Below are 16,246 nucleotides of genomic sequence, written 5' to 3'. Positions count from 1 at the left end.
CAGAGGAGAAAACCAAATACCTCAACCTCTCTCTCTTTTTAAATATTTTGATTTCTCTTTTTTTCCTCTCTCTTTTAAATGTCGTTTCCTGTCCTCTCCTTACTTCATTTTAAAGATAATTGAAAAAAAAATCCAGATGTAATTACTTTTAACAGAGCAGCCTTCTGGAAACTCCTTTTGGTGATGCAGATTATTAACTCCTGGTACACTAAGAAATTAAATGATTTGTTACACAGCTTGCATGTTTCAGAGGCAGGACTTGAACCACATCTTCCTTAGTACAAAGAGTGTCTATTCTATGCTGCCTCTTTCTAAATACTACAGTCTATTGATTTAAACAAACAAACTAGTGGTTCTAAAGCAGAAGAGTGGTAAGGTCTAGGCAATGGGGATTAGGTGACTTGCCCAAGGTCACACAGCTAGGAAGTGTATGAGGCCTATTTTGAACCCAGGACCTTCTGTCTCCAGGCTTGACTTTTTATCCATTGAGGCACTTAGCTGCCCCCAGTCTACTGATTTTTTTTGGGGGGGGGGATAGGGTGAGGTTTGAATCTGTGAGCTTGTTTGTGGAGGGAGCTCCTCACTTCCCTCTACCACCATTGCATATAACCTGTTATTCTGCAACTTTTATATAAATCTAGAAAGTTTCCTGGGGCACCAGAGAGGGTAAGGTGGCTTGCCCAAGGTCATACTGCCAAATGTGTGCCCAAAGCAACATTTCCATCCAGGCCTTCTTGACTTGGAGGCTGGTCTATCTATTGTGCTACACTGCTTCTTTAATAAATATGACAATTATATTATTTCTGGCACTTTTTAAAAAAAACCCTTACCTTCCATCTTGGAGTCAATACTGTGTATCGGCTCCAAGCAGAAGAGTGATAAGGGTTAGGCAATGGGGGTCAAGTGACTTGCTCAGGGTCACATAGCTAGGAAGTGTCTGAGGCCAGATTTGAACCTAGGATCTCCCGTTTCTAGGTCTGGATCTCAATCCACTGAACTACCAGCTGCCCCCTATTTCTGGCACTTTGGTAACACTCACTGTCTAAGTTTCTTAAAATGCCTTGTGACTAGGAATGAAAACTCTGATTTCTGTGAGCAAGTCTCTTATTGTCTTCATAGTAAACTGAAACTTGGCTTAATTAAGCCTAATTTTTTTAAACACTCCTCTTTGATCTTAGAATCAATAGAATCAAGGCAGAAGAGTGGTTAGGGCTAGGCAAAGGGGATTAAGTGTCTGAAGTCAGATTTGAACCCAGGACCTCCTGTCTCTGGGCTGCCCCCAGAGACCACTGAGTCACTTAGCTGTCCCCAAATAAGCTTAAATTTAATTTGCTTTCATAAGAATTTATGGAGCCCTTTCTATGCCCAAAACACTGTGCTAGGTTCTGGAAATACAAAAAGCAAAGACCTCCCCCACGCACACCACCACAAACTCCTGTTGTGTCTGGATGGGCAAAGTGAGGCATAGAAGGTGAAGAAGCAGGAAATGATGCTGCTTTCTTTCCACTCAATAGTGGTTTCTGGGCAGCCATATAGTAAAGCTCAGGAATGCCCTGGAGACAGAAGAATTTAGGTTTTATGGTTTCAGTTAGTTTACAGGTTCCCTGGTAAAGGGACATTTGTTTCCTGCTCCTTGATTTCACTCCAGCCCCATTCCTATCCTCAAACAGGAGGTTAGTGCTGCCTGCAGAATACCCCCAAGTCAAGAATATGCCCTCTCTGTTAAAAATGACTTTGCAAGATATTAAAGACAGATGAACACTTAATTAGCAATTAAGGTTTTCTCAATACTAGAGTCTGAATAATGGGAAAGCTTTCTTTTAAAAATTTTAATTTTGTTATCATGCAAAACACACTTCTATAAAGGTCATTGTTGTCAGAGCACACTCTGACACACAAAATCCAACCCCCGAAATAAAACTGTAAATACACTGCTATGAAAGATAGTCTGCTTTGATCCACCTCCGTCTGACTCCAACAGTTCTTTCCCTGGAGTTGGATAGTGTTCTCCATCATAAATCTTTCAGGATGGTTCCAGATCATTGCGTTGCTGAGAGTAGCCAAGTTTTCACAATTGATCATTGTACAATATTGCTGTTATTGTGTACAATGTTCTCCTGGTTCTGCTTATTTTGCTCTGCATCAGTTCATGTAGATCTTTCTAGTCTTTTCAGAAATCATCTTGCTTGTTGTTTCTGATAGCAAAATAGTATTCCATCACCAACGTGGACCATAATTTGTTCAATCATTCCCCAACTGATGGACATCCTCTCAACTTCCAATTTTTTCCCACTATAAAAAGAGCTGTTATAAATATTTTTGTGCAAGTAGGTCCTTTCCCATTTTTTATTATCTCTTTGGGATGCAGATCCAGTAGTAGTATGTATTATAGGGTCAAAGGGTATGCAGAGTTTTATTGCCCTTTGGGCATGGTTCCAAATTGCCCTCCAGAATGGTTGGATGAGTTCACAACTCCACCAACAATGCATTAGTGTCAAATAAAGGGAAAGCTTTCTTAAGAAAGTGAGCAGCTGACTGTAGTATTTTGCACTGGGAAAAATACTTGGATATTTATCCTTTTTGGGTGACTCTAGAATATATGCTCCATGTATAGGAATGAGTATCCCAAAATAGCATTCTTTTTTTTTTTTTTTCGCAAAAATATTCCCAAGTCTGTTTAAAAAACACCACACCTAAGACAATTAATTTTGCTCAGGTAGAAACAAGAAGGTGACACAAAGAATGTGAATATATGCCTCTTATTTTCAGCATCTCCTTCCCTCTCACTGATACCTTCTGCCATGTAGGCTTCTTGGTACTTGTCTCAGTTATTGTGGCCCAAGACCCCTTTAAAAGCTCTGGGTTTGCGGGCAGCTGGGTGGCTCAGTGGATTGAGAGTCAGGCCCACAGATGGGAGGTCCTGGGTTCAAATTTGGCCTCAGATGCTTCCTAGCTGTGTGACCCTGGGCAAGTCACTTAACCCTCATTGCCTAGCCCTTGCCACTCTTTTGCCTTAGAACCAATACCCAGGATTGATTCTAAGATGGAAGGAAAGGGTTTAAAAAAAGCTCTGGGTTCAAATGGATCTTGGGGGCTCACCCCAAAGGGGTCTTTCTTTGGCTAATTGCCTCCACCTGGAGTTATTTCAAGAAATCTTTCAATAGAGGTATAGCTTGTGTCTGAATTCCTCCAAATGTTGATAAATAGGATCCCAAGCTCCTATATAAGCATTCAGGTACCTAATACATATCGGGTATAGAACAAATTTTAACGTACCCTATAGAAAATGCAAAGGATGCAAATGGATCACAGGAGATACAAACAGATGTAGAAACATGTAAATAACTCATTAGCTTCCTCTGGAAGGGGAACACAATTGGAGTTGTCAGTGATACAATACTCTGACATTCAAGGAAACTCTTTCTTTCCCATATGATCAATCATCTACAGTCCCTCAAAGACTCATTTAACCACCCAATGGTTTGGAATTCTCCTAGAAAGATAACACATTTACTGAGTTCCTAAAGAAACAGTCTACTTACCCTTGTGCTTTTACCATCTAAGCCAGTGGTTCCCAAACTCTTTTGGTCTACCGCCCCCTTTCCAGAAAAATATTACTTGGCCCCCTGGAAATTAATTTTAAAAAATTTTAATAGCAATTAATAGGAAAGATAAATGCACCTGTGGCCATCACCACCCTTCTGGATTGCTGTAGCATCCACCAGGGGGCGGTGGAGCCCACTTTGGGAATCACTGACTAAGCTCTCCATTGGCTTTATTCTCCCAGTTGGAACTACGTGGATTATTTTTTTCTTTCTCTAGGGAACACATTGCATCAAGAAATCCACTTTTCTCTAGAGTGGCCCTTCCCCAGGCTTTCCAGTTAGGGATTCCCCATGACTGCCCAGTAAATTTCCCTTTGTAAGTCATCGAGACACATATATGCAGTCTTCCATGTGCTTCTGCCAATAATCCCCGTTACTTACTCCTGGGAGGAGGGAACTATATGACCACAGGGTTCCTCTTATCCAACTGCAGACACATTTGCTTATCTTGCCTTCCATTACGAGGGCTGGTTGCTCTAGGGGCGGGGGAAATACCTTCTCCTGTGTTGTTGTGCTTGGGAAGAAGTTTTAAGGGGAAAAGTAAAGAAGGCGAGCTGAAGAGTGAGAGAGTAAAAATAACCTCACAGTGAGAGACAACTTCCCTGATGAGAATTTCCATCAATCAGCTTGAGTTCTCTGGGGCATCTCCATCAATCAGCTTGAGTTCTCTGGGGCATCTCCAGAGGGGGCAATGAGTACGCCCATATTCCACAGAAACATTCTCCCTCTTTGCCATCGAAGGCCAATGGAATATAATATAAATGATTTGAAGGGGATTTATTAAGTTGATTAGCACCCTCCTTACAACCATACCTAGCACTGGGCAACTATTTGGAGCTATTTTTCCTTAATTTGCTACCTTTGTATTCTGTCTCTCATCTCAGTTCAATCAAAATATTTACTACCACAAACAGTAGCTTTGGGTGTTGGTAATGTGTAATTTGGGGCAGTTAGATGGTGCAGTGGATAGAGTGCTCAGAGTCGGGAAGACCTGAGTTCAAATCTTATCTCAGACACTAGCTGTGTGTCCCTAGACAAGTCATTTAACCTGTTAGTCTCAGTTTCCTCATCTGTAAAATGAGCCAGAGAAGGAAATGACAAACTAGCTATTTGACTGAACAATTCATTTTGTCCTGTTTGCCTCAATTTTCTCATCTGTCATGTGAGCTGGAGTAGGCAATAGCAAAGCATTCCATTATCTCTCCCAAGAAAACCCCAAAAGGGGTCAGGAAGAGTCAGAAATGACAAATGAGTGAACAACAAATAATATAAAATTGTACCAAATGCAGCTTCCCAATCCTTTGAAAGTAAGACCTCCCTCTTCCACTTTGTGGTGCTCCCCAAATTTCATAGTGTAGATAGACACCCAGAAAATGGGACCAAACATTTTGATAACATTGTCTGGTGGCACTTTAAGGCTTGTTATTCAGTCGTGTCTGACTCTTCCTGACCTGTGATGGACTATATTGCCCATGGGGTCTTCTGGGTAAAGACACTGGAGATGGTTTGTCATTTTCCTTTTTTGGAGATAGAGGGTAAGTGACTTGGCCAGAGTCACACAACTAGTTAGTGTTTGAGGCCAGATTGGATCTTGGGTCTTCCTGATTACAGGCACAGGGCATTATCCACTGAGCCATTTAGATGCCCCAACTTTAAGGTTTACAAAGCACTTTTCTTCCCATAACCTACCCTGTAGGGTAGATGTGAGCAAGGATAGGAGGATTATTATCCCTGTTTTGCAGATGAGGAAAATGAGTCTCATAGAAGTTTAATGATTTACCCAAACCAAATAATTAGTAACTGTCAAAAGCAGGATTGAAATGCAGGGCTGATTCTTCTTCTGTAAAAAGAGGGTTTGGACTAGTTGCTTCTGAGATTCCTCTCTAAAATGCTCTAAATTAAATAACCACAAATTTGATAATCAGAATCCTTATCTCGTCATTGGGAAATATTGTTAATAATAATATGATTTTTTAAAAAACCTTAACAGAGAGACTCGATCAGTTGCACAAACCAAGGTAGCTGAGGCCAAGAGCACTCTTCTGCTGTGGAAGAAGTCTTATTTTGATGTCCGAGCCAAAATTGAAGCCTCTGGAAGAGAAGCCCGGTGGGAATTTGATAGGAAACGCTTATTTGAAAGAACAGATTACATGGCCACAATCTGTCAAGATCTGTTTGATGTTTTACAGGTAAAGAAGCCTGTGTTTCATTTCTTTAATGTTTGTATAGATCAGGGGTTCCCAAACTTTTTTGGCCTACAGCCCCCTTTCCAGAAAAAATATTACTTAGCCCCCTGGAAATTAATTTTTAAAAAATTTTAATGTCTATTAATAAGAAAGATAAATGCACTTGTGGCCATCACCGCCTCCCTAGATCACTGCAGCACCCACCAGGGGGCGGTGGCGCCCACTTTGGGAATCACTGGTATAGAGGGTTGAAAGAGAAAACTGATTGATCAAATTCTTTTCAGAGTAAGGAAAATATAGGTTGGTGCCTTTCATTTAATACATCACAGTTATTTCTGTATATATATACAGAGGGTTGGTATGTGTGTTTTTGTATATATATATATATATATACAAAAACACACATACCAACCCTCTTTTCCTCCTTTTTTGGAAAAAAAAAATGAAAACATAGCTAAAGGTCTCACCAGTCCAGGAGTTGGGAGGATCTGGATTCAAATCAGATCTCAGACACTTCCTAGTGGTGTGACCCTGGGCAAACCACTTAACTCTGTTTTCCTAACTCTCACCCTTCTGTCTGTTACTAAGACAGAAGATAAGAATTCAAAAAAAGAAAGAAAAAGAAAAACCAATTGACACAGAGATATTGTCTGACAGTGTATGCAACTTTCTGTCCCTATAGTCTTCCACCTGTATCTTGAGAGAAGGAAGGTGTATTTCATGATTTCTTCTCCAGGGAAGGCCAAGATTAATCATTATTATTACTCTGATTTCAGTGACGTTTTCTTCTTTTTTTTGGGTTATGTCATTCTAGTCATTGTCTATATTACATGCTCATAAAACCATAGATTGCTAAATCTGGAAATGACCCCTCCCCCTGTGTAATTAGAATTGGCTCCCCAGGACTTCACTTCCCAGCATCCCACTTTCCTTCTCCCGTTACATGCTGATGTTGGGAGGATATAAGTTTTGTGTAGCCCCTCCTCTCTCTCTCTTCCTGTGATCTTGGCTGCTGAAAGCGGGCTTTTTTGGAGAGGCAGGAGAACTTACTCACTTGGGTTTACTTTTTGTCAGATAATTAGATTTTTAGACTTCTTTTTCCTTTTTATTCTTTCTACTTCAAGTGATTATTAATAAACTTTATAAATATAATGCTTAGAGTTATTGTTATTAATTTAAATATTACACCCTGCCTTATTTAACAGATAAGGAAATCTGAGGCCAGGGCAAGTTAAGTGACTTGATCACAGAGCTATTAAGTAGCAGTGGTGAGATTTAAATCCAATTCCTGGTTCTGCAAAGAACAGTTATTTTCATTTATTTATTTATTTATCTGTCTATCTATCTATCTATCTATCTATCTATCTATTTATTTATTTATTTAAAACAAACAAAAAAAACCACCCAAAACCCTTACTTTCTTAAAATTGTCTTAGAATTGATGCTAAATATTGGTTCTAAGGCACAATAAGGGTTATACAATTGGGATTAAGTGACTTGCCCAGGGTCACTCAGCTAGGGTGTGCTTGAGGTCATGTTTGAACTCAATTCTTTCTTTAGCCCTGGTGCTGCCTCACTGCCCTCTGAGAATATAGTATGGCCTTAATGACCCCTGACTCTCCTCTTTACATCTAGATTTAGAGCAGGGGTGGACCAAGTATATTCCAAGATAGTACATAAATTCCCTGTTCTATGGGAATCACCTTTGATTTCCCTTAGCTGTGGATCCTTTCTTGCTCCTTTCTTAAGTTCTCTCTCCATTCCTAGTCATTCACATGGTGGGTGCATCCTTCCAGTAGACTATAAACTCCTCGAGGGCCAGGACTGCTCTACATTCTGCCTTTTTGTCCCCAGAACTTGGCATAGTGCCTCACACAATGTAGGTGTTTAATAAACATGTGCCAGTTTGGACTGAATTTTGCCATTATCAAATTACTTTCTGCTTAGTTCTTTCCAAGCTGTCCTTGGAAGAAAACAAAGGAGAGGATACAAGAGTGTGGAAGTTAGATTTTCTTAGTAGTGGACAGGGCACTGGATGTAGATTTAAGAAGACCGGATTTCATATTCTACCTTAGACACTTAACAGCTGTGTGAAACCTTTATGGGTTTCAGTTTCTTCCTCTGTAAAATGGACAATTTGGATCGGATAGCTATTGGGATCCCTTCTAGTTCTAGATTTCACATCCTCTGAACCTGCTCCATTGTCTACAGCTGGGATAAATTGGAAAGACAATGATGGGGTAAGGAAGGAGTTTTGAAAAAGGTCAATACAATTTACATATTTTTAAATAAATTGTAAACAAGGTGGAATTTGTGGTTTCGGATATTTTTTTGGCATGTTTATTTAAGTGTTTTAATTTTGTTGTTGTTGTTGATGGTTACTAAGTATATAATAAGATTTAAAAGAGAAAAAAGGAAAATTAAAAGAAAAGGAAAAGGTCAATTCAGAATCTGTTAAGAAATAGCTTAGTCTATAATCATTTCCTAATTAGAAATGAGATGTATTAGAATGAGATAGTGAGAATACTGGACTTGGAGTCAAGAAGACCTGAGTTTGAATCTTGCCTGAGATTCTTACTTACCCTGGGCAGATAACTTAGCCTCACTGAGCCTCAGTTTCCTCATCTGTTAATTGAGGGAGTTAGCCTCCATCTCTAAGGTCCTTCTTTATCTAAACCAGCGGTTCCCAAACTTTTTTGGCTTACTGCCCCCTTTTCAGAAAAAATATTACTTAGTGCCCCCTTACAGTTATTCACTGCCCCCAAATGTACCTGTGGCCATCACTGCTTCTCTGGATCGCTGCAGCACCCACTAGGGGGCGGTGGCGCCCACTTTGGGAATCACTGATTCTAAACGAATGATATAATGAAGTGTGCATGTATGGTTTTGATTCTTGTGGTTGGGGGGAAGCAGAGAAATGGACCCATCGGTTAGATTTTGCTTTCACAGAAAAATATCAGTAATTCAGAATCTGAGAGAACAATTTATTTACTGATAAAGTTGAGCTAGGAACATTTTAAATTCATTTTAAAATAGCTGGTTAGACTACCTGCTAATAAAATATTGTAAGAAAACATTCTCCTTGGCCTGATTTACTGAGCAGATATGACCAATTTCAGATTAACATTGCATTCCTATAAAGAACTAAGGGGGGACGTACTGGGCAGGCAGGTAGGTTGCTTAGTGGATAAAGAACTAGGCCTAGAGACAGGAGGTTCTGGATTCAGATCTGGCCTCAGACACTTCCTAGCTGTGTGGCTGTGGACAAGTCACTTCCTCCTAGTTGCCAAGCTTTTCACATTCTTCTGCCTTGGAACCAATATTTAGTATTACTCTGAAATGGAAGGTAAGGGTTTTAAAAAAAGAACTACACATAATTGAGAGATGGCATATTTGTGAAAAACAGCAGGATGACTAAAATGTAACTTTCTTATGTTGTTGGATTTAACAGGTTATTGAAGAATTTTACAACATATTTGGTCCAGAACTGAAAGCTGTGACCGGCGATCCAAAGCGTATTGATGATGTCCTTGGTAGGGTGGATGGTCTTGTCAGTCCTATGGAAGTGCTAACCTTTGACCCCTTTAGCATCAAGTGTTCCCAGTTCTGGAAGTATGTTATAGAAGATTTCAAGATTGAAGTCCTGGTAAATAGCCAACTTAAGGATTTTATTTTATTAAGATATATTCTAGCTTTAAAATCTATAATTACTATAAAAGAAGGTATTATTCACAGCAATGTAATGTAATGGATAGCACAATGGAATTACTGCCATTATCCTTCCTGTTGCCTGAGATAAAGATATAGTCACATTACAGCATGTGACTCTTCCAGGAAGTATAATTAAAAAACAGAGCCAATTTTTTATTTTTGTTTGCAATGAACAAAAATAGACAATCTCTCCCTCCCATTCTGTTCCTTTGGAAAAAAAAAGAAAAAAAGAAGAAGAAACCCTTGTAAAAAAACATGGAGAGTCAAGCAAAACAAATTCCCCATTGGCCGCATCTAAAAATCTTATTCCCAATCCTTGTCCTGAGTTCCCTACCTCCTCGTCATTAGGTTAGGTTGCATGTTTTATCAGGAGTCCACAGGAATTGTGGTTGGTCACTGGATTGATCTGAGTTTGATCTGAGGCTTTCAAAGTTATTTGTTTTAACAATAAGGTTGTTAGTGTATAAATTGTTTTCCTGTTTCTGCTCATTTCACTCTGCATCAGGTTATGTAAATCTTCTCGTTTTTTTCTGAAACCATCTTTCATTATTTCTTATAGCACTTACAGTATTCCATTATAGTTTTATACCATATTTATCCAATATATATATTATATATAAATATAAATATAGCCAGCTTTTCATTCACAAATCCACAGGCATTAATGCATACATTTTCCCACACTCCTCTGACATTTGACATTTTCCTTTCGTTTTCAATTGAACTTCAGAACTTCAGAATTTGGCACCCCTGACCATCATCATTCAAACCACTGCCCTATTGATTATTCCCATTCCCCCCAACCTCACCCACTCAATGGCCCACTCTAAAACTATCTATTTTTTCTACTCTGCTCTTTGGAATGTCTGCTGCAGAGAAAACAAACTCATTTCAGCTCCCATCTTTTCCTTCCCCATTCTTTCCGTCTTTGGGCTCTCACTTAGGTCTGATTCCTTCCTGATGACGGCTTCCCTGGCTATCCTTCCCAGCTCCAATTTTCACACATTACCCTTGACTCATTGGTCCAGGTGGGGGAATTGGAATATTCTTGGTCCCCCATTGCCTCTTCCAAGTTCTTCCACTACTTACCATCATCACTTTGTAACTCTACTCCTTTGAGGTTCACTCAGTACAAATCTATCATCCAGTCAAAATTGATCTGATGATTCTCAAATCTATTTATCTAAACCTAACTTCTCCGCTGACTTCCCATCTTGCATCTCTTACTGCCTTTTGAATGTCTTGTTCTGAGTGTCCTGTAGACATCAATACAGCATGTCCCAAACTGAACTCATTACTTTTTTCCCAAGTCCTCTTCCCTTCCAAACCTTTCTAGTACTGTTTTGTTTTGTTTTGCTTTTTTTTTTTAAAGCCTATCTTAGAATCAATATTAAATATTGGTGCCAAGGCAGAAGAGCAGTAAGGGCTAGGGGTAGTGGGTGTTAAGTGACTTTCCCAGGGTCCCACAGATAGGAAGTCCATATTTGAACCCAGGACATCCCATCTTTAGGCCTGGCTGTATTTACTGAGCTACCTAGATGTCTCATAGCTATCATTTTCTTCTTCTTCTTTTTTTTTCCTAAGCCTTTACCCTATGTCTTAGAAAACATTGTTTCTAAGGCAGGAGTGATAAAGGGGTTTTAAATTGGTTTTAAATAAAAAAAAGCCCAAATTTAAATTAAAAATAAAAATTAAATTTTAAATTGGTTTAAAAAGTGGTAAAGGGGATTAAATGACTTGCCCAGACACAGCAAGGAAGTGTTTGAGGCCAGATTTGTATGAGGCCTACGACCTCATATCTCTAGGCCTGCTTCTCTATCCACTGAGCTGCTCTACCTTCCTAATACTGCCAAAGGAAGGGTTATTCCTCTTAGATTTTACCCTGTTACTATTAGAGTTGACTATATTCCTCCTGGTTACCCAGGCTTAAAATCTAAGTGTCATCCTCAACTCCTTATGCTCTCTCATCTCCCATATCCAGTCTGTTGACCAGTGTTACTGATTTTATTTTTGTGATACCTTTCTTATATGCCCCCTTCCCTACTCTGACACTGTCCACTCTGGTGCAAGACCTCACTACTCACACCTGGATGACTGAAATAGGCTCCTGCTTGGTCCCCCTGTCACAAGCCTCCACTCTAGTCCATCCCTCACTTTAGCTACCAAAGTGATCAAATGGCATAGGTTTGACCAGGTCTGGCCACCTCCCCCAACTATTTAACAAACTCTCTAGTTGCTTCCTGTAAGCTTCAGGAGCAGAAATAAGATTCTCAGCCATAAAACTATGGAAATCGATCCCACGGTTCTTACCTGGCCTCCGGTGTTCTTGTCCCGCAAGGTTCTACACACTTGGATTACTTCTCTGGCTTACCTTTTTGACAGGTTATTGAGAAAGAAGCCAAGAACTTTATTGATGAATCCTTTAAGACTCTTCGCTCAGCTGAAGCCGCTTTTGACATGCTTTTAAAGTTTAAGCACATACGCTCCCGGGAGGCTATAAATAAGCAGATGATGATGAAGTTCAATGACATTTTGAACCAGTATTGTAAAGAGGTAATTTTAAGCAGTGCAAAAGCTAACATACTCTGCCAGCTTAGTGTATCAAGCAATCCAAAGTATACAGAGGACAAGATGAGGCTAATTGAATAGTTTCATATTTGTTTTTCATGAAGAGAAATCCAAATCTAAGGAACCTGCAGAATTTCCCCTGAGAAGTATGTAATTTAGTAACTCAAGTTATATAGTCAAAAGAAAATGGATTTGTTAATGTAGGCAAGAAATTCTACATTTATTTATTGGGTTCCTCCTTTGGTCTGAACAGTGTACCAGTTGTATTGGCAGAAATAAAAGGAAGATGTAACATGATCCTGTTACACTGAGGACCTTTTTAGCTGTACTTGTCTGATTCTGGGTCTAACTCCTTAATTACTTGTATGACCCGGAGCAGGCCACATTCCTCTCTTGGCCTCAGTTTCCTTATCCGTAAAATGACTAGATGACCTCTAAGGTCCTTTCTAGTTCAAGACCTATAATCTTGTCATACAACAAACAAGGGTTAGGGAGGGGATAGTAGAGAAGTCCTCGATTTCTCCTAAGCCAGATGGTGCCTTGCTAGTTTTTGTCCTTGGACCTGAGCTGATTATCAGCCAGACTGACCTTGGTCATGAGTTTATCCCTTTGGCCACAATAGAGGTCGTTGGCATAAAGGACCTTTCAATCTAGCTTAGAAAAAAAGATTAATTAAAATATATTTAGGGGGGCAGCTGGGTAGCTCAGTGGATTGAGAGCCAGGCCTAGAGACGGGAGGTCCTAGGTTCAGATCCGGCCTCAGACACTTCCCAGCTGTGTGACCCTGGGCAAGTCACTTGACTCCCATTGCCTACCCTTACCACTCTTCCAACTATCAGTCAATACACAGAAGTTAAGGGTTTAAAATACAAATATATATATATATATATTTAGGGGGTGCAAACCCAGAGACTCAGGGATTGGCGGTACTGGGACATTTCTGGTTGGTTTAGGTGTTAGTGTGCCTTGGGCCAAGCCGGTACTAAAGCCAGCCCAAAATATCCCAGTCCTGATGATCCTTAGGAAGAGGTCAATCCAAGATTCCGGGGTCTTATCCCAATGGATCTGTCTTACATATATCCTTTGATATATGAAATGAAGAGTCATCTTATGTAGTCTAGAATATAGCCGGCTAAAGAAATTGAATTTTGCCCTAATTATCTGGAGAGTTGTGAAAGATGATCCTTTTTGACCACAGAGTCTTTGTCATTAGTAGAGACGGGAATGGAATTAAGAATTAAATCATACTACTGATAAAAAATATTACAAGTCCTAGTGAAGCCCATCTATATACACTTGTTAGGATGTGTCTGGGGTTCAATTATCATATAAATAATCACATTGAAAAGAGTAAATAGAAAGAAAAGTCTATTAGCAGGGAAGAAGCTAACAACAAAAAAGGCTATTTTATACCTTGAATATTTCTTTAAAAATCAATTTTTAAAATCTATAATTTGCTTAAAATTTACAAATAGAGAAAAGGCCTTTCATACATTTTGTGCAGGACCATTGATGTTTATCAATCATCAAATCCTTCTTGATTTTGTCTTTGTAGATTGACATAATTAATCGCATATTTATTCTGAATCTTGATAGTCCACCTCTCTACAAGAATCACCCACCAGTTGCTGGTGCCATATATTGGGAACGCTCTCTCTTCTATCGGATTAAGCACACCATCCTTCGATTTCAAGAAGTGGAGGAGATGTTGGATAGTGATAGAGGCCGGGAAGTAGGTTGCTTTTGCATCCTTTCTGCATATTCCATTTTTATTTCAGATAAAATGTAGATTCCATTTCCAGTGGATTGCCAATCCTGGGACATTTCTGTCCCAGTAACTATGGCTGAAATCCTTTAATAGGTAAAACAAAAATACCTGGAGGTGGGTAGGAGAATGAAGGACTATGAAGACAGGAAATATGAGCAGTGGAGAGAATGGACAGAGCAGAATCTACCAAACCTTCTGAAAAAAAGTCTGCTTGCTAAAGCCCGTTCAACTGGACAGACAGTTCTAGATTATGGTGGACTGGTAAGAGTCTCCTATCCATTGTCTATATGCTCTATATGAAGATAGAGTTTTTGTCGTCATCTCCTTCTCCTCCTCCTCCTCCTTCTCCTCCTCCTCCTCCTGCTCCTCCTCCTTTTCCTCCTCCTCCTCCTCCTCCTCCTCCTCTTTCTCCTTCTCCTTCTCTTTCTTTACCTTGGGTTTTATAATTGATATTAAGTATTGGATCCAAGGCAGAATAACTGTAAGAACTAGGTAATTGGGATGCAAGTGACTTGCCCAGGGTCCCATAGCTGGGAAGTATCTGAGACCAGATTACAACCCAGAATTTCCCATCTCCAGGCCTCAATCTGTATCCAGTGAGCCACCTGGCTGCCTGCTGTTTGCTTCTTTAGTGAACCTGATATATATTTTAAAAAACCAATGAGGTCCTGGGTTCAAATATGACCCTACACACTTCCTAGCTTTGTGACCCTGGACAAGTCACTTACCCCTGATTGCCTAGTCCTTACCACTACTCTGCTGTTGATTATAAACTGGAAGATAAGGTTTTTTAAAAACATAAATGCTGGAAGCTAGGAAATGAGCAAGTTAGAGCAAGGAAAAGAGAAAGAGGAGGGAAGGAGGCCATTGGTGCTAACAATGTGTCTTTGAAATTTTAAAATGTACCAAGTTTTTAGGGAGTCAGATGATGTACACTGAGCCTTGTCAAATTTGCTTAAAACATTATATACATCTTACTGCCTTTTCATTTCTATTCATTTCATTATGAATTGTCTCTCCCATAGACAATCTTGATCAATGATGACACTGAGCCTACTCCAGAAAAGGGGACTTACTTTGTCATCAATTTTTCTCCTGCTCTTAAAGAGACAATTAATGAAACCAAATACATGGAACAGCTGGGGTTTATTGTACCTGAATTAGCGAGAAATGTTGCACTTCAGGAGGACAAGTTTCTTAGGTAAGAATATTCTTTGTGGAAGAAAACTTTGTAATGTTTAAAATGTACAACCTTATTTTTTCCACAAGGGAATTTTTTTCTTCTTAACAATGCTAGCTTTGTTTAGCTGACCTGTTAGCTAAGTTGAAGAATGTATGCTATGATTATGGCTTCGGTTAATTAAAAGAATAATAATTAAAAAAAAAAAAACCCTTACCTTCTGTCAATTCTGAGAAGAGTGGTAAGGGTGGGCAATGGGGGTTAAGTGACTTGCCCAGGATCACACAGCTAGGAAGTGTCTGAGGGCAGATTTGAACTCAGGCTCTCCTGACCCTAACCTGGCACTCTATCTACTGTGCTACCTAGCTGTCCCTGGCTTCAGTTAATTTTCAAAGTTATTGCCATGTGTCTGGCACAAAAGCTGCAGTGTATGGTTCTTGCCTTAGTTCAACTTAAAATCAGGTTGGGGAAATGATGACTTTGTAATACATGGCATTATTAAAGAACAGTTCAAGGTAGTTTATGAATAAGGGCCAATGTCTAGGGAGTGTGGAGGAGGGCCAGTATGGTACAGAGGGAAGATTGCTAGATTTGGGGTCACGGGACTTGGTTTTGAGTCCTGTTTCTGTTACTTATTACCTCTATCATGTTGGGCAAATCACTAGTCTCCCTAGACCCCAGGGTCTTCTTCTGTAAAACGAGTGGGTTGGAGCAGCTGATGTATAATTCTAGGAAGCAGATAAAAACTTATGTTAAAGGGGTCACAGTAGAAAGAGGGTTGACAGTGAAGACTACATAAAGGGCCATAATTCTCCTTAATCTCCCAAATCACTTGACTAAGTCAGCATGAGACCATTATTGAAAGGAGGGAAGAAGGAATGAAAATGTTTCCTGGAGTTAAATATTTAACTAGCTAATAGACTCTTTTGGAACCCATCTGTCACATGGTTATGTTTCTTCATGGATTTTAATTACACCCTCCCCTGCCTGTCATTTATTAGGTACACAGAAGGAATAAGACATATGTTGGATCATTATTATAAGCTTTTGGGGACATTAAATGAGGCAGAAGCTCAGCTTCTCGATGATCAAGCCATGGATTTATTGAGAGTGTTCAAGGCTGGATATAAGAGATTGAACTGGAATTCACTGGGTAATAAAATTCATGTACTTACTTTCTGAGAGAATTTTGTAATGCCGAGTCACCAGTGATGTTTTAATATAATTG

The 16,246-nt window shown here is 39.6% G+C and overlaps 1 protein-coding gene across 1 annotated transcript in view; it reads left to right on the top strand.

The window, feature by feature from the left end:
* DNAH10 (dynein axonemal heavy chain 10) overlaps window positions 1-16,246 on the top strand; it is a 185,857-nt gene that overhangs the window by 23,494 nt on the left and 146,117 nt on the right. The window contains exons 9-15 of the mRNA XM_044685402.1: window positions 5,596-5,794; window positions 9,243-9,437; window positions 11,885-12,055; window positions 13,626-13,802; window positions 13,932-14,091; window positions 14,901-15,039; window positions 16,020-16,171. Of these exons, the coding sequence (XP_044541337.1) occupies window positions 5,596-5,794; window positions 9,243-9,437; window positions 11,885-12,055; window positions 13,626-13,802; window positions 13,932-14,091; window positions 14,901-15,039; window positions 16,020-16,171 (1,193 nt within the window). The remainder of the gene's footprint in view (window positions 1-5,595; window positions 5,795-9,242; window positions 9,438-11,884; window positions 12,056-13,625; window positions 13,803-13,931; window positions 14,092-14,900; window positions 15,040-16,019; window positions 16,172-16,246) is intronic.

This window comes from Gracilinanus agilis, chromosome 1 (genome assembly GCF_016433145.1).
Source record: "Gracilinanus agilis isolate LMUSP501 chromosome 1, AgileGrace, whole genome shotgun sequence".
NCBI classification, from domain to species: Eukaryota; Metazoa; Chordata; class Mammalia; order Didelphimorphia; family Didelphidae; genus Gracilinanus; species Gracilinanus agilis.
This window is presented reverse-complemented; position numbering and strand designations above follow the sequence as displayed.